The 18,689-nt window shown below is 33.4% G+C and overlaps 3 protein-coding genes across 3 annotated transcripts; all 3 read left to right on the top strand.

Moving 5' to 3' along the window:
• The first annotated feature begins 1,367 nt into the window (after positions 1–1,367).
• On the top strand, positions 1,368–3,284 carry LOC110635520 (probable LRR receptor-like serine/threonine-protein kinase RKF3). Its single transcript, XM_021784886.2, has one exon. It carries the CDS (start codon positions 1,368–1,370, stop codon positions 3,282–3,284), a length of 1,917 nt encoding a protein of 638 aa, XP_021640578.2.
• A 695-nt stretch (positions 3,285–3,979) lies between these two features.
• Positions 3,980–8,148, top strand: LOC110635513 (sugar transporter ERD6-like 8). The gene is made up of 17 exons (XM_021784879.2): positions 3,980–4,414; positions 4,598–4,660; positions 4,748–4,837; positions 4,942–5,001; positions 5,099–5,164; positions 5,305–5,370; positions 5,549–5,624; positions 5,919–5,983; positions 6,340–6,432; positions 6,539–6,619; positions 6,716–6,800; positions 6,889–6,995; positions 7,086–7,145; positions 7,233–7,286; positions 7,377–7,436; positions 7,532–7,646; positions 7,753–8,148. Exons 1-17 carry the CDS (start codon positions 4,241–4,243, stop codon positions 7,863–7,865), a joined length of 1,428 nt encoding a protein of 475 aa, XP_021640571.2. The 5' UTR covers positions 3,980–4,240; the 3' UTR covers positions 7,866–8,148.
• A 309-nt stretch (positions 8,149–8,457) lies between these two features.
• On the top strand, positions 8,458–18,245 carry LOC110635534 (myo-inositol transporter 1A). Its single transcript, XM_058142812.1, has 36 exons — positions 8,458–8,775; positions 9,301–9,363; positions 9,789–9,878; positions 9,984–10,043; positions 10,169–10,234; positions 10,316–10,381; positions 10,455–10,530; positions 10,626–10,690; positions 10,835–10,927; positions 11,040–11,120; positions 11,205–11,289; positions 11,385–11,428; positions 11,502–11,564; positions 11,647–11,706; positions 11,792–11,848; positions 11,945–12,004; positions 12,094–12,208; positions 12,295–12,406; positions 14,134–14,329; positions 14,747–14,809; positions 15,176–15,265; positions 15,364–15,423; positions 15,518–15,583; positions 15,690–15,755; positions 15,833–15,908; positions 16,001–16,065; positions 16,368–16,460; positions 16,558–16,638; positions 16,713–16,797; positions 16,884–16,927; positions 17,041–17,103; positions 17,192–17,251; positions 17,355–17,408; positions 17,501–17,560; positions 17,643–17,757; positions 17,886–18,245. The coding sequence occupies exons 1-36, from the start codon at positions 8,617–8,619 to the stop codon at positions 17,999–18,001; spliced, it is 2,868 nt and encodes a 955-aa protein (XP_057998795.1). The 5' UTR covers positions 8,458–8,616; the 3' UTR covers positions 18,002–18,245.
• Positions 18,246–18,689: the final 444 nt, after the last annotated feature.

The following is an 18,689-nucleotide window of genomic DNA, read 5'->3' as shown; positions in this document are numbered from 1 at the left end:
AATGAGCAAAACGAACTATTAAATATAAAGGAATTAATATATTAATGCCTTTGCCTTGGAACTACAACTTCCATTAATATATTTAAAATAACAAGGCTTAGGTATGGACATTATATTATAATAATAAATTGGTTTAATAATATAAAAATGTGGGTGTCATTGTAATAAAATTAATGTATTTCATTCTTGATGGGAAAGAGAATCACATTATTGTGAATAATTTACTATTATTATTTATAATTACTTTAGGTTAAATATAAGATTTAAATAAAAATTTTTTTTCTTGAATTAATTTTAAGATAGGGCTAGACAAAATACATTTTTTCTGCGATTATAAAATAATATGTTTGAGACTTTTGGGTAGTATTCAAAATTTTAATTAATAATATATTTTTTTTAACAATGAAGTCATTGCATTAATAAAAGGTTTATGCCCAATAAAGTACAAGTGATCAATCAACTCTAAGCCCAATGGAAAATCATCATATACGTTTTATTGGAAGCTCTCTTGGGGCCTGGGCTTTTTTTTTTTTTTTTTGTCCTAATGTTTACTTTCATGATGACAAGAAATTTCCTTATGTTTCAATCTTTTCCATTTGTCTTTTGTTCTTGGAACGACATAGTTTGCTACTTTCTGCTTTAGGGTTTGTATGGGTATTATTATTATTATTATTAATTGGATATATAATTAGATGTTGGGTTACTTGAGAGCGAATTATTAGATACATCAGAAATATTAAAAAATAGTACTTTTTAAATATAATAAAACAGTTTTTCTTTCTTATAAAAAAGTGGAATCCATGTTTATAGATAGAAAATACACGTTTATGGGATGCACCTAATAATCTCTCTATCTTCAGACATGGAGTTATATTATTGGATTAATTGCTTTCATCAAATTATCATTACTCCAGTTGGTTTAATTAGTGATGATGCTCATACATTGTTAGCAAACCTTAGAAAGTCATGATCCCTCGTTTTGTTTTACTAAAGAAGAAGGATTTAAAGCTTCACCTATTAATGTTCACAAGCAGGCCTCAATCATGTAAAATGTTTAACATGGGCCTTCTTGAAATTAAGCTCATTTGATTTATTCAAACATATCACGGTTTCACTAAAGATAAATTCATGAAGTCATATGCGCTCCAAATCAAGAGCTTTAATGGTCTATATACAGACAGATGAAGATATAAAATTCAGTTTAGACTCATTCCAACTCTCACTTGCCGCCCATTTGCTACCTGCCAAAACCGGCCACTGATTGAAGATCGATGAAGCACTCTGAAGATGAACTTTATGGTTAAAGTGGTTTCCAAGTCCCATGAAGGGTTAAGCAAAAAATCATGGTTTTCAAACCTAGCTTAAACATGTCCCTAGTTCCATTCACTTTCCTTCCATTAGTATTAGTTTTAGCGTTTTCCAACTTCTGTACCTTAACTGCTAATCGCTGCAAAATCTCTAACAGAAACCTTACTGAATCCTCCTGCCCATTGAACTTCGATGTTCTTCGCAAACTCGCCATTGATGTCCCTATAAGGCTTGCTCTTGTCCATGTGCCTAGTCAATGTCAGCATATACAGAAAGGAATTCTTTTCGTTCGATCAGAGTACCTTCGAACCAGTGGGCACTTTGTTCCTCCTCCTGAAACTTTTCAGGCATGTTGGGAATCATATCGGTGCTTAGTTGCCGACTTCTTACATGGTTTCGATATCCAGTCCACTTGTGGGTATCATCCAGAATGGATATCGGACACTTATATCAACATTACAACTCGGCCACAATTTGAGAGCCTAATTCCCAGGTCCGAATTGCAGGAACTGAGGCTTTCTTGTAACCAATCTTTGGAAAATGGTTTCGTTTGTCAATCTTGTATCCACAAGGTGTCGAGCATTCAGAAACTGTTCCTCCAGGGTCCTGAAACAGAGAATACCTCGGATTCTTCTGATTACTTGTTTATGTACGCGGCTGCTTTTAGCAATAAACTTGGTCTGAGGGATCCAGCAACTGCGAAATGCTTGTTCAGGCTTGAATTTTCTATGAGGTTGAACTTCTTCAATAAGAAGCACAAGTCTGTAATTTCTGGTGGTGTTTTAGGTTGCATTATTGGGGTCTTGGGGGCCCCAATTACAGTGTGGTTGTTCTGGACGCTGCACAAGAAATGCGGGAAAGAAAGGAACAATTCTGTTAATAAAGATGAGGCTGGTTTGGACCTTGGATTAGGACTGCATGCAAGAAGTACCAGTTTAACCAAATTCAAAATCGATGAAATTAGGATTGCTACGATGAATTTCTCAAGACATAATATTATTGGGAAGGGAAATTATGGAAATGTTTACAAGGGGTTATTACCTGATGGATCTGAAGTTGCGTTCAAGAGATTCAAGAACTGTTCAGCTTCTGGTGATGCAATATTTGCACAGGAAGTGGAAATCATTTGTAGTGTTAAGCATGTCAATCTTGTAGCTTTAAGAGGCTACTGTAATGCAACAGTTCCTATGGAAGGTCACCAACGAATTATTGTCTATGATCTGATGCACAATGGAAGCCTCTATGACCATCTATTCGGGTCAGGAATGAAGAAGCTAAGCTGGCCAATTCGTCAGAAGATCGCCCTGGGAACAGCTCGTGGATTGGCTTATCTACACTATGGGGTACATCCTGCAATCATCCACAGGGATATAAAAGCTAGTAATATACTTCTGGATGAGACATTTGAGCCAAAGGTGGCAGATTTTGGCTTGGCAAGGTTCAATTCACAGGGAATGTCACATTTGAGCACCAGGGCAGCTGGGTCTCTTGGCTATATTGCTCCAGAATATGCCTTATATGGCAAGTTAACCGAAAGAAGCGATGTTTACAGCTTCGGGGTTGTGCTTCTTGAGCTGCTGAGTGGAAGGAAAGCCTACCAAAATGATGAAGGAAAAGTTTCCCTCTTGACAGATTGGGCATGGAAGCGGGTGAAGGAAGGCAAATCATTGGATGTTATCGAAGAAAAAATGCCTGAAATGGAGTCCCCAGAAGTGATGGAGCTACATGTTCATATAGCAGTGATTTGTGCTCATCCAATATTATTTGCCAGGCCAACAATGTATCAGATTGTGAAGATGTTGGAAACCAAACTGCAGCTGGTTCCATCAACTCTTGGAGCTTATATTGGTGGTTCTAACAGTGTGATTAACCCTGTCAGCTCAGGTTATATGTCCTGTTCTTCCATCACAAGTGATGATCGAAATTTGGATAACAGGGATACACGAGAAAGCTTCACAGTGACAATTGTCCAGTGAAATGATTCCTTCTTGTTAAAATTGTTTATAATCTAGAATGCTATCAAATTACCTTTGTTCTTTTAGAAATATTAAATCTTTCGTTTCTAGTTTTTAAAAAAGAAAAAGAATTAATTTTTTACAAATTAATAAATGTGCAATTTCAAAAAGTAGGATATCAATCTCAAATCTTTCATCTCCCATGTTTAAAAGGGTACAAGAAACCTAACCAGATTAAATGTGATTGACTAATATGTCTCAAAAGCTGGTAAAACATATAGTTTTCGGTATGATAATCTGTTCTTTTCACAATGTACCCTTGTAATTAAAAGAAACTCAAAGTAATATTTTAAATTGTTTTTTTTCAATCTGTTACCAGTTTTTAGGTCTCCATTGGATAATGCTTAGATTTGTTTACTAATTCCTTATCTTATTTTTATTTTTTAATTTTTTGTATATTTCAAATTAATTATAAATTAATTTTTTGGATAATCTTGCCAAAAACTTGGCACCTTGACTCATATCCAACGTCATCCATGATTGCTGATATATATATCTATATATATATATATATATATAGAAAGTAGCTAGACAGGATAAGCGATAGTTATGGGATTGGATTTTCTCACCAACCAACTCACAAATTGCCAACTTTCAATTTGATGGAGATAACTAATTCATTTTTGGGTTTAATCCACGCTAGATGATAACCACATAAAAAATAGACAAGGTGTTGGATAACGAAGCTATATCTAGGAAGCAAGCTAAGTAGCTATATATATATATATATATATAGTGTCAATAACACTGCATTACCCTTCCATGGATTAAGCAGAAATTCCCCTGGAAAATTACAGGATGAAGTAACCTGCATTTGCATTTTTTTTCTAATGGTGCATGCCTGGAAACTGATCCTCTGTTGGTTTTCCCGAAGGTGGGTGTCTTTTGTTTGGAAATAGAAATATAGAGAAGAAGAAATGGCTCTCACTCAAGACGTAGAGAACCGTGATGGGAACTTGTTGGAGCCATTTGTTGCGCAACAGACGGGGACTCAACAAGAACATGAGAGCGAGAAGAATCTTGGTGGTCTAGGGATGGTTCTTCTCAGCACCGGCATTGCAGTTATTGGGTCTTTCGTGTTTGGGTGTGCTGTAAGTATATATACCTGGAAATTTTCCATAATCAGAAATTGGATACTTGTTTGAAAATGAAAGGAAACGATTCTGTTTTTCATTTACTTTGAAAGAATTGGTAAAAAACCATTTCTTTGATTCCATTTTTCATTGATGCAAGGTACGATTCTACAGTTATACTTCATAGTTATGAATTTGCAGGTGGGATACTCGGCGCCAACCCAATTCGGTATCATGGATGATCTTAGCCTGTCGTATTCTGAGGTATCATTTTTAATACCTGATCGATTCACATAAGTTTACCACTCTGAACATGAACGTTTGAAGGGGGAATGACAATATTATTTGCAGTACTCAGTTTTTGGGTCCATCTTGAATATTGGTGCTATGATCGGTGCAATCACAAGTGGCCGAATTACTGATTTCTTTGGCCGGAAAGGGGTATGAAAATGGGCGGATGCCCCTGTTAAAGTTCACATGAATAAAGCATCTTTGATTGTGCAAGAATGGTCTTCTCAAATTTCATGGCTCCATTTTTGTTGCAGGCTATGAGGATCTCATCCATTATCTGTATAGCAGGATGGATTGGAATCTACTTATCCCAAGTTCGCGATATTTCTACTTTTAAGTAATCATTTGATGTAATGCACTTAAAATTTTCTTTCAAACATGTTTAATTCTCTATATGATCTCCCTTGATAGGGATCACTATTACTAGATTTGGGAAGATTTTTAACAGGATATGGCATTGGTATTCTTTCTTATGTGGTATGTTTTTGTTTCTGTTGCTTAACCTCACTTAACACTTACCAAAGATATGCAAATATGGACTTAAGCCCTCCTCCTCCTCCTCCTCCTCCTCATCTCTCTCTCTCTCTCTCTCTCTCTCTCTCTCTCAAATTGAACAGGTGCCTGTATTTATCGCTGAAATTACTCCTAAAAATCTTAGAGGAGCACTAGCAACTTCAAATCAGGTATTAGACTCATTTTTATGGTATGATTGGAAATTTCTTCAAATTCCTTTTACTGTCTAAAAATTATCAATAAACTGATTATGGGTTGAATTAAACTCATTTTTCTTTAAAGTTATTATGTTATAATTGGTCAAGCCTCTTACTGCCTTTTATTTTTTTCATTCTTCCCATTGTGCAGGTCTTTATTGTTTTTGGAATATTGTTGGTCTATTTAATAGGTGCATTTGTAAAATGGAGGATACTTGCCTTAACAGGTACTGTCAAAGGTCACTCAGATAGATAACATAACTCATATGTTTTTTATCGCATCTTGTAGCCTACATTCATGTAAAGATCAAAGCATTTCTTTTTACATGGTAGCTACTTATTTTCCTTTTCCTTTCTTTGGTTGAAAGATTGAACGTCATTACTTCCATTATCTCTTTCTGCATTATTAAAAACATACTTTCATCAATCAATTAAGATTTTGCACCTAGGAAAGCTCAATCATGAATCGTTTTCATCCAATACTTGATAATAAGGCTAACTTGTACTGTGTATACTTACAGTAACTCTCCCATGCCTGGTTATGCTTGCTGGTCTTTGCATCATTCCAGAGTCCCCTAGATGGCTGGTAAACTCCAATTTCTCTATTATAGACAGAATCGGTAATTTTTTGACATTATCTTTTATCAGTTGATCCATCATTAAATATGCCAACTCCTCAAAATTTCAACATAATTCAAGTAACAGATATTGATCAGATAATAAAAGACGTAGGAAAATCCTTTAAGTACCTGAGGTACTTCATTTTAAGATTTTGAAGAACCAGATAAACAACATATGAAAGTGCAAAGAATTTTTCCTTTTTCTTTCTTTCTTTTTTATTTAAAAAAAAAAAAAAACCTGGAGTAAGATTTTCTCCAAGTGTTGCATGGGAAACTGTATGTAGAGGACTATTATCCTAAGGAAGCAACTTCAATGCCACAGGCAATGGTTGGTCGCCAGCGCGAGTTTGAAGCCTCACTGCGAAAACTTAGGGGACCTAAGGTTGACATTTCTCAGGAAAAGACAGACATTCAAGTACACACTCTTTCCACTTCATCAGTTTTTCAGACATGATTTTTGTTGTTGTTAGCTTCTCTTCAATTAGTTAAACAAAGCTGAAATTTATCCTTTTCTCTTGCAGGATTCCTTAGCCCTTATTCGACAACTCCCAAGAGTAACCTTACTAGACTTGGTTCATAAAAGAAACATTCATTTTGTCATTGTAAGCATCTTCCAATCTGCAGGAATTAGTTTTGCTTTCAGTGTAATGGGTTTCTTCTATACATCTTTTCTATCTTATTCAACATTTGAATTTCAGGTTGGAGTTGGACTGATGGCATTTCAGCAATTTGGTGGAGTTAATGGAATTATATTCTACGCTGACCAAATTTTTGCATCAGCAGGTGAACTGACATTGCTTGAATTATGCATACACATGTCCTTTGTGAAATTCCAGTTTTGCTCATTAATTGTATTATCATTTCTACTCAGGTGTCCCCCCAAGTGCCGGAAGTATCCTCTACTCTGGTCTACAGGTCCTTCTCACTGCATTTGTAGCAACCTTAATTGATAGAGCAGGAAGAAGGCCTCTTTTAATGGTAGGCACCTTTGATAAATTACAATATAGCTCATATACGGTGAAAGAACTGAACTCTTAATTGTGCTAAGCTCTTGTCATTCCATTTCAGGTTTCTGCAGTTGGGTTGCTTCTGGGCAACATACTAATTGGAACTTCATTCTTTTTCAAGGTAATCATCATCAAGTGTACAATTGATAATTTGCACTGAAGTGCATAGAGGCTCTTAAGTCATAACACATTGAACTTTGTTCGCCAGGCACATCATTTGGCTCTTGATTTAGTTCCAATCATCGCAATCACTGGTGTCATGGTAAAGCCTAAAGCAACTACTTTTAGACCTGAAGCTAATTCACAATAACAAACTAACATTTTCCTTTTTCTTTTTCTTTTTTTTTTCCAGCTTTTTATAGCCTCTTTCTCAATAGGAATGGGAGCAATTCCTTGGGTTCTAATGTCTGAGGTAAGATTATGATCTATAATAAACACAAAATGGGTTAACAAAAATAGATTAATGATGGTCTCTAATCTGCATTTTCTTCACTGCTTGGATTACAGCTATTCCCCTTACATCTGAAGGGAATTGCAGGGAGCCTGGTGACATTGGTAAACTGGTTTGGTGCTTGGTTTATATCCTTCACATTCAATTTTCTAATGGAATGGAGTTCATATGGTAAGCCAACTTCTCTTTTACAGGTGAAGTATGCACTAATGCATTAAAGTTGGTGGATAGCAATTGACTTTATTTATTTGATGTTGTTGCTTGTGTCATTTTTCAGGTACCTTTTACTTGTATGCTTGTGTTTGCACCTTCTCTATCATTTTCATTGTGAAAATGGTGCCTGAAACGAAAGGCCGAACACTGGAAGAGATTCAAGCTTCTGTAAATTAGTTCAATTCAACAATCAGATTCTTGCACCAGAATATATATTTGCAATTTAAGTGATGTAAAGCTGTTTTATTAAAAAGATTAATTAATTTATCTATGATGCCAATGATGCAAGTAAGCACCATAAAACATCAAAGTAGAAAGAAAGAAAATACCATGGATCAATGCTGTGTATTGTTTTTCCTTTTTCTTATTCCTTTTTAAGTTGTACTAGACCATTAGTAGAAAGAAATCCAATGGATTTGACAAAGTTTAAATTTCCTAATAAAATTTTATTATTATATTAGTTTTTTCATTTAATTTTTATTTTTTTTTTCAAGATGGGCTAATCATCTAAAAATTCCTAAATCTATTCTAATGTGTTGTTATGGCCACCATTATAAAAATATTAAATTATTCAAGCTTCAAATATGGCTGTCAAACAATTGAGCTTATTGGTGTGCCTTGTAAAGAAGAGGAGACGTCTGATTCTGAATAATTTGGACTTTCAAATATTATAACAAGATTTTGACTGGTAGTTGGCTCCGCGATGCATGACTGTGAAGCTCGTTGGAATATATAAAATTCTCTGGTATAATATATTCGAAGTTTACTAGTATAAAACTAAATGCAGCCACTTTCTAATTCCAAGTCCTTCGCCTGTTTAGAGTGCAGCTTTTGTTTATATATATATAAGACGAGCATAAAAGAACTCATTAGATTCAGTGCTGGTAATTGAAAATTTGCAGTTGTGGGTGAATGTTGAAGGACAGGAATGGAAGAAGAAGCAAGAACAAGCCCACTTATTGAGAATGGATTTCTTTTGCCTGGCGAAAATGATGGATACACGGAACATTTCTCATCAACCATTACTTCTATGTTGGTCTTCAGCACCACAGTTGCTGTTTGCGGGTCCTATGTTTTTGGAAACTCTGTAAGTTGTTGATACAGAAAATTAAATTTAGAACTTATTCTGATTTAGTTTTTCATCTAAAAAATTAAGAAATTTAGATTTTCTTTATTTAGAAAATTTAATTAGGAAGTCATATTTCTATTATTTAAGTATTTTATTATTATTTAAAAATATTTCAAGAGTTCTATTAGATTTACCATTTTTCTTAATGTTGGTTTTATATTTCTAGCTAGTATTGATTTTTTTTTTTTAATTTTGAAATCCCCAATTTTAGTACTACTAGGACTAGTTATTATACTACTAGAAAGCTTATTATAATTGATATTGACAACTGAAAATTAATAGAATTTGAGAATATATTTCTTTTACCCTTTGATTGTTCTTTGTGGTTCTGCATCAGTTTTCAGTTCTATTCATTCCTTTTCTTCATTGCTATGCTAAAACTGTGCCCTGACAAGAACTGTTATTGTTGCTTAATTTACTTCCTTTCATTAGCAATTGATGGGGACTGAACACCCAATTCATGATTTTGTGAGCGGTATGCAGGTGGGTTATTCATCCCCAGCTGAGACTGGCATTGTGGATGACCTTGGCCTTAATATGGCTGAGGTAAGTGCCATTTTTTTAACATTATCCTTACATTCGGACTTTTGCCTTTAAAGTAACCATTCACCAACTTGTGCCATTTACATTCTGACCTAATGACTTTTGCATTAGTTGTGTTTGCATATTTATATAAACTTTTCCTAATCTTCTTAATTAGCTACGTTGCTGGTAGGTGAGAACAAAACACAAGTTCTTTTCCATCGTTAGCACTTAGCATGTTATTCATGGTGATAGGAATTGGATTGAAATAATTGGTATTTGGACTTTTTCATTTATTAGAACAGTACTGAAAAATAAAAACAAGTTTAAGCTTATTTCAAATTCACTATCACATGACTTCACATATTGGAATGTTAACTGAATCAAACTAGTTTAGTTAATATCTCTACTTAATTTTTCTCTCTAAATTTACTTGCTCTGTGATGCAGTATTCGATTTTTGGTTCAATATTAACAATTGGAGCAATGATAGGTGCAGTAGCAAGTGGGCGGATAGCTGATATAATTGGTCGTAGAGGTGTAAGTTTTTAGGTCACATTTATATATTTCATGGCTTTGAATAAAGTTTCAGAAATACTTTTATCCAGTTCATCAATTTTTAATAATTTTATCCTGGTTGAACAGGCTATGGTGGTTTCAGAAACATTCTGCATCCTGGGATGGCTCGCAATTATATTTGCCAAGGTTTTTTTCTTTGTCCGTTTTCTTCAATTTAAATTGTGAAACAGATAAAAGCAGATTGAAAATCATGGTCTGAACTGAGTTAATGGGATTCTTTTGTGATTGTGTTCTTTTTTAACTGTTAACAGGATGCCTTTTGGCTTGATCTTGGAAGATTTTCTCTGGGGTGTGGAATTGGGCTTCTTTCTTATGTGGTAATCATACTTAAGTTTACTTTCTAATTAACTGATCAAGCCAGGCAATAAAAGAGGAATCAGTCAACTATTCTCATGCAGGTACCTGTATATATTGCAGAAATTGCCCCCAAGAATATTAGGGGAGCATTTACATCTCTTAACCAGGTATGCTTCTCAATATGGGTTTTCTGTTAGTTATAAAATCTTTTTTCATTTGATCATACCCTTCATTTTACAGGTGATGATAGGTTTGGGCAAAGCACTTACATTTCTCGTTGGTTCTCTTGTCAATTGGAGAATATTAGCTATAATAGGTCAAACCTTTTGCTTTTGAAATATTAATTATTGTTGATAAATTCCAAAATTAGCCCTAAAAGTTATATTGACTGGTAGGTAATTACATTTTCAGGAATTATTCCATGTCTAGTGCAGCTGTTATGCTTATGTTTCATTCCAGAGTCCCCAAGATGGCTGGTGAGTTTGGTCAGTTAATGGTGCTAGGCATATTTCTGTTGGTGTTAAAAAATAAATAAATAATTCAACTTTACTTTTGTGATTTAATGTGAAATGAGAATTCATTAACAGAGTAGCAGAAGTAATGAGTGTAATTTCCTGCAGGCAAAAATAGGTCATATAAGAGAGTTTGAATCTTCTCTGCAGCGTCTCAGGGGAAATGGTACTGATATATCACAAGAAGCAGCAGATATCGAAGTAAAATCTTGTGCAATTACAAAGAACTTGAACTTACTTTTATCCCTCAGCTATATATTTTAACTTCATTGGCTTTGAAGAAAGAAATGAGATTTGGCTTTTCTGTTTCAAGGAATATACTGTCTACGTCTGTGAAAACTCAGAAGATGGAATTTTTAAACTGTTCCAGAGAAAGTATGCTTATTCACTCATTGTAGGCCTCAAAACTTAGTTCTGTGGTGCCCTGTTCCCTTTTTATGGCTTGTTTAGATCTGTGCTAATAGGAATTCCTTTCTAGGTTGGGGTTGGGCTGATGGTGTTCCAAGAATTTGGAGGGCTCAATGGTTTCGCATTTTACACAAGCACAATTTTTGACTCAGCTGGTAAATAATAAGATTACTGCATGATAGGATCAGTGTAGAGAAATAGATTATGGAGTAAGGATATATAAAGGCATTAATCTTTTCACTAATGGCAGGTTTCTCAAGCACAATTGGCACCATAGCAGCTTCAGTTACTCAGGTTCTTGATTCAGTTTATCCATGTTTTTGTAGTACTAATTGATTCGCATCTAAGATGGTAAAACCTTTTTCAGATTATAATGACAACTTTGGGGGCATTGTTAATAGATAAATTGGGAAGAAGACTGCTACTAATGGTAAGAAGGGGAAAAAATAAAATATTTATTTGAGAGTGCAAATTACGAAGAAACTAATGCTGAATTATTGTATTGTTAGCAGATATCTGCAGTAGGAACTTGCTTGGGTTGTGTTCTTACAGGATTGTCATTCTTCTTCCAGGTTTTCTCAAAACTATTACCTAAGTAACTTTCCAGGATTTATTTTTGCTCATCCATTAATGATAACGTGTATGCAATAAAAACAGGATCTTCACATGGTCAGGGAGGATGTGACTTCTGTTTTGGTGCTTTTGGGTGTATTGGTGATCTACCTATTCCTCTTCCTGCTATAGTTTAGTCCTGTGTCTCTCAATTTTGGTCACTTGCTTATTAGTTGTTTAAATGTTCAAATGAAATAGCTGTACTTAGGTTCCTTTGAATTTGGCATGGGAGGGATACCCTGGATTATCATGTCGGAGGTATGCATGCTTCTTTCTTTATTTCCTTCCCCTGCCTTCTTTTTGAGATTTCAGTTCTTATTATGATAGAAACTTGGTGAGGTTTTCAGATATTTCCCATAAACATAAAGGGCTCGGCTGGAAGTCTTGTCAATTTGGTTAGCTGGATTGGTTCTTGGGTTATTGCCTACACTTTCAACTTTTTGTTTGAGTGGAGTTCAGCAGGTGATGAACTGATGCCTCACTCACTTCCAAATTTTTGCTTTCTGTATTAACTAGATGTTAATTTCTTCAACTAACCTGTTTTCTAGGAACATTCATCATTTATGGTGGCATAAGTATAGCAGGTGTTGTGTTCATTGCAAAGCTGGTTCCTGAGACTAAAGGAAGAACACTCGAGGAAATCCAAGCATCAATCACAAAGTAGTGGTCTGCAATAAGGAAATTAATGCTTTTGTGATATATTTTCAGATTGGAAAATAATTCTCCATCCAAAAAGATGTATAGCTTCCCTTCTAGATTTCGAACTTAAGACTTTATAGCCTGAACCATGTAATCTTTAATTGTTTATGCTATTGGCATCTAATCATTGAGTATCCATCAAATTCTGCAGAGGCTTTAGAGTGTTCCTCATGCATTCAGCAACCAGCCACCGCCCACCGCATGTTTTAGCGTTAGGTCTGATGTTTTGGCGCGTGAATATGGCAATCAAAGCAGCAATAATTTAATTTATAATTTTAGTTTTAATTTTAAATTTAAAACAGTATTCTATTGAATGAATATTCTATAATTTTAATTTTTATTAAATTTTAAATTATTAATAATTATTATTATAAATTAAACATTCTTAAAATATATGTTTTTTTTTTATTTATATTATGCGGCGAATTTAAACTTCTTTAAATTTTCATTTAATTTATTTTTTATATCATAAAGTTTAAATGAGGGGAGGGCTCTAATGTAACTCCTTGAATGATGATGATGATTATAGTAGAGTTTATAAATCGCTTATAAAGAGAGACATTTGATAGGACTTAGGGTCTGTTTGATTTAACTGTTGAATACAGCTGATAATTGTTAGCGGATAGCTGGTAGCTGATGATAGCTGATTTATGTTAAGTGTTTGGTAAAACTATATTTAGCTGTAATTGTTGTTATTAATATGTGAAATGACTAATAAGAGTATATATTATATAATTTATTTTATTATTAAAATAAATATAAAATTATAAATTTATTATATTATATTATTTATTTTATTATTAAATTAAATATATAATTATTAAATTAATATATTATATTATTTATTATATTATTAAAATAAATTTAAAATTATTAATCTATTATATTATATCATTTATTTTAATATTGAAATAAGAAAATAATTAATTTTTTTAAAAATAATTAAATAACTTTAAAAATATAGATAAAATAATAAAGTAATTATTATTGTTGATAAAGAAAAATTAATTTTAAGTTTTTATATATAAATAAATATTTTATATTTTATGTTATTAATAAAAAAATATTTTAATAAAGTTAAAATGCATTAATTAAAATATTAGAATTATAAATAAAAAATATAAATAAAAATAAAGTTAATGTATTATGTCAGCTGTCCATCAGCTATCAACTTTTTTTTTTTTAAATTTATTAAACACTTCAATTCACTTATTTAGGTGCCTATCAGCTATCAACTGCACCCAACAATGCACCCAATGAATAAAACCAACACCCTCTAACTCTCAATATGAAAGCCCTGATCGAGTATTATCAACTGAAACAACTTTGGTTGACTTTTTTGTTTTTGTGCAATTGCTCTCGTTAAATTACTGTAATTACTACCACTGGCCATTTACAATTTCCATTTAATTATTGTTCTTTTATGAAGCTGCCCTTGTTGAATTGCTTATTTTTATCCCTGAAGTTGCAAATAAGTCACATTTAAATCAAATAATGATAATTCTTGAAACGCATAGCACTTTCAAATAATCAGAAATCAATAGTGTCCCAAAGGATAAGGTCTGTTGCAGTGCATGGTAGTTGGGAGGATTTGCTGAAACGTGCTCTTTGGTCCACCAAACGGTCTTGAAATCATTGCTTTCTGTGTATCTCTATTTATTTTATCTTCTCGATGTTTACTGAAGTAGTTTTGTAGGAACAATAAGCATGGAGGAAGATGGAACAAGATCACCATTTTTGGAAGAAAAGGTGGATCATAAGAATTGGGAGATGAATGAGCATTCTTCTTCTTCTTCTTCTTCTTCTTCTTCCTCGTCCATCACATTTACGCTTGTTTTCTCCGCATTAACCATTGTTTGTGGTTTTTACATCTATGGAAATGCTGTAAGTTTTCTTCTTCCTTTTACTTGTTGGTTTGAGCGTACGTTAGGTGTAGAAGGTTTTCTGATTTCATTACAAGCTTATTTAATTTCACTACAGTCTCTCTCTTTCAAACGGTATAAAGTTAAGGCCATGGCTTCAAATGCAAATAAATTTCACTACAAATTTAAAATGCACCTATATTGTCTAATTAAAATTTTCTGTACAAGTGCACAAGATACAAAATAATTACTTTTTCTAAAATTTTATTTCAATCCAACTAAAATTTGAATTTGATAAGGTTTATAGACTACTCCTCTACTCCCATTTCTCTCTCTATTTATTAATTTAATACATTTCTGAAACTGGTCTTCTTCCATTAAGGAATAAGGATCATCTGACTTATAAATGAGCTGGTAAATTTTTGAAACTTACTTGCAGATGGGGTATTCATCACCTGCTGAATCTGGAATCTTGGTTGAGCTCCGCCTTTCTTTGGCAGAAGTAAGTACTAACAATCCATTATTGTTCATTCTTGAAAAGAGTTTACGGGTTTTGTAATCGTATCCACAGTTTTGAGGCCTCAATTAAAAAGAAAAAGACGAGAGTTTTTCTTCTCAAAGTAATGATTGTCTTAATGGGTTAACCTGCCAATGCTGGACAAGTACTAACATAGAATCTCTAATGCATTTGGAATGTTTGATCTAAACTTAGTTTAATCCAAGCTAGTCATAACTAACTAAGCTAACAGAATGCTAGTTTTGTTTCCAGACAAATTTTCACTTGCTGCATCAAATTATTTAATATGATTTTTGTTATTCCATTTATTTGTTTACAGAACATTTATCTATTCTCTCTCTCTCTTGGCAGTATTCGCTTTTTGGTTCAATATTAACAATAGGGGGACTAATGGGTGCATTATTGTGTGGGAAGATGGCAGACCTCATTGGTCGGAAAGGTGTAAGTTAACAAAGTCCTTTTGCTACACTTTGAAGCATTACTGATCTCAATTCAACCATCTTTTTGATCATTGTATTTTTATTTATGATTCAAAATAGGCAATTTGGATTTCAGATGCATTGTGTCTCATAGGGTGGCTTGCAATTACATTTTCCAAGGTATTTCTTGTCTGTCTCATTTAGGTTTATGCATTTTTTAGTATTTAACCTTTTTTCTTTCAAGCATATGTAAATGTCCAACCATTTCATACAGGTTGCGTGGTCACTTGACCTTGGAAGACTGTTGGTGGGAATTGGAATTGGGATTCTTTCTTATGTGGTTAGTTCAATAAATGTTTGCTTGCACATTTTGCTCATAATTCTTACTCCAGACTCAACTCCTATCACTAATGGAAGTTACCATTCAATTTGCATTCAATCTGCAGATACCTATTTATGTTGCAGAAATTACACCCAAGAATTTCAGGGGAGCATTTGCATTACTTATTGCAGTAAGTTCTAATGATAAAAAAGTTCAGAAGTTTGCCTTAACCCTTTTTTAGCTAATCTTTCTTTGTCCACTCTGTAGCTTATGATGGGTTCTGGCATATCAGTTACGTTTATCATTGGTTCTGTCTGTAACTGGCGCATCTTGGCTCTACTAGGTGTAGTGTTCTTTTACTTGTTTTCTTCCAAAATTTTGTACTGATAAACTTGAAGATAGGTTCATAATGGTCATGTTATTTTTCATTATCAGGTACTATTCCATGTCTAATTCAGCTCCTTGGTGCATTTTTCATTCCAGAGTCTCCCAGATGGCTTGTGAGTCCAATTCAAAATTGTCTCCTTAGAAGATATGTTCGAATGTATGCATCTGCTAAAAAGAAATGGAGCTTTTCCATTTGGATTGAAAATTTTGACATTGTTCATTGTATGAAATTACAGAACCTTACCAAATGTGCAATGTCAAGCACTTCATGCTCATCTGACGACCATTCTTTTCCAAATTTAGGAAGTCTATAGAGTGTACATTGCCTTTGCATCTAGATGTTTCGACCTGTTCTTAAGTTGTTTTATCTAATGTGAGAAACCATCAGATGCTCAACGAGTTCAATTTTCTGCAGGCAAAAGTTGGCAGAGAAAAAGAGCTGAAAGTTGCTCTCCAGAGCCTTAGGGGAAAGAATGCTGATATTTCTCAAGAGGCTGCTGAAATCATTGTAATTTTTTTCACTTGATATCTTGGAAAAGGCAGACTTCAATTCAGAGAAGATTCATTTTATAATTTATGATCTTTCCATTTGGAATATTTGACAGGATTATACACAGAACTTTAATCAGACATCAGAAGATGGCATTAAAGAGTTGTTTCAAAGGAAATATGCTCTTGCAATTATTGTGAGTCTTGCAAATTACTCAATGCTCACTTTTTCATACATTACCTGTATGGTATAGCTCATTGTTTGGATTAGGTTGGAGTTGGGCTGATGGCAGTTCTACAATTTGGAGGGCTCAATGGCTATTCTTACTATTTAAGCTCTATTTTAGAATCAGCTGGTAATTTAATATGCTTCACAATAACAATTGAACTTATCGGACAAATATATAGAAATATATAAATTTGACATCTCGGTACATGGCAGGTTTCCCTAGTAGTGTTGGGTCTGTGGCAGCAAGTATTGTTCAGGTCTCTCTCTATCTATTTTATTGATTTATTTATTTTTTTCTCCTGAAAAGTGTGCTTGAATCTGGCAGTCTTCAAGACGCATATCTCATTTACAGTTCACATTTTCGCTGCAGATAGTGATGAATATTTGCAGCTTGTTCTTAATTGATAAATTTGGAAGAAGACCACTTCTACTGGTTGGTATTGAAAGTCTGAAACCCATAAATTTGGAATTAATATAGCTGACCTGAGCACGAATCCTGAAAATCTTAATCATCTTTTCAGGTTTCTACAAGTGGATGCTGCTTAGGTTCACTTGTAACAGGATTGTCCTTTCTATTGCAGGTTCCAAAGAAATAGAATTTATATGCCCTCTTTTTCTTGTTCTCTTGTTCCTTATTGTGGGTATAAATTTACTTTTCTTGAAAGGTACCAATGTCATGTGCAGGGCTATCACCTAGGGAAAGAAATCACTCCCATTCTGGCACTTGCAGGAATATTGGTAATACGATTCGGCCAGAACATATGGTTTTTGCACTTTTAGTTGAAATATTATTAGACAAATAAGCATCGAAATTTTGATTCTGCAATCAGGTATTTATAGGTTCTGTGTCAATAGGCCTGGGAGGAATACCATGGATTATGGTGGCAGAGGTATAGTAACATATTTTGCCTCTGAAACATGTGAGGTGGCTAACATTTGCAGCTTAAATGGAATGATGGTTTTTTCTATCAGATATTTCCTGTAAACGTAAAAGGTTCAGCAGGAAGTTTAGTAAATTTGTTCAGCTGGTCTGGGAGTTGGATTGTTGCATATACTTTCAATTATTTGTTTGAGTGGAGCTCAGCAGGTAACTGCCTCTCCTCTGCCTGTCTTGAAGTTCTGTAAAAAAAATTATAGTATCACTGAACTAACTAAAGTTCATTGAGTCACTTTCTTAATCTCTTATGCTATGGTATTTCCTATACATGATTTCAGGGGTATTTCTGATTTATGCAATCATTGCTGGCTTGGGAGTTATATTTGTGGCAAATTTGGTGCCAGAGACAAAGGGGCGAGCACTTGAAGAGATACAAGCATCATTGATTGCCTAGACTTAGTCCACCTGTGATCCAAAATACAAATATGTGGAACTCATATATTTAATAAGTGAATATCATATATTTTGTGTCTTAAGTACAAGATAAATCGAGTTCAGGCAAAAAAAAAAAAAATCCATGCGAGGATAATGGGGTTGAGATTTTATGAGATGGGTTCAAACAATATCAAGCATAATAACCCAAGAAATTTAATTTAAGTGATTTTTCATTGCTTATAAGATATCAAAATTACACTTCATGTGTGGTTTGGCTATTTTATTTTAACTTAATATCAAGAGTATTTTTGGGCAACTTACACCTAAGGCGCAATTCCTTTTATTAACTTACTACATTTAGAATTTCTTACATAATTTAAAAATATTTTCCAACAAAATTAAACTTTAAATAAACTGAATTAACTATATTAGTTTTTTTTAATATTATTTAGTTGATAAATAAAATAAACTCTCATTTTTAATTATTAACTGAATTAAAAATATTATTTTTTCTTTTTCTCTCTCTTAGGTTAAGAGGATGAGGGAATTATAACTTAACCTCCATGAACATGGATTGATTGGAAAAATATTTATATTATTATATTATTTATTTTGAATATACTATATTAATATGAAAATTTATTTTTAAAAATTAAATATATAAAAGTAGTTTGGATATACTCATTTTTTTTCTTAAAAGTAAGGAT

The sequence above is a fragment of the Hevea brasiliensis genome, unplaced genomic scaffold (genome assembly GCF_030052815.1).
Source record: "Hevea brasiliensis isolate MT/VB/25A 57/8 unplaced genomic scaffold, ASM3005281v1 Scaf7, whole genome shotgun sequence".
Classification (NCBI taxonomy): Eukaryota; Viridiplantae; Streptophyta; class Magnoliopsida; order Malpighiales; family Euphorbiaceae; genus Hevea; species Hevea brasiliensis.
Note: the sequence above shows the minus strand (reverse complement) of the source record. Positions and strands in the feature narration are given on the sequence as shown.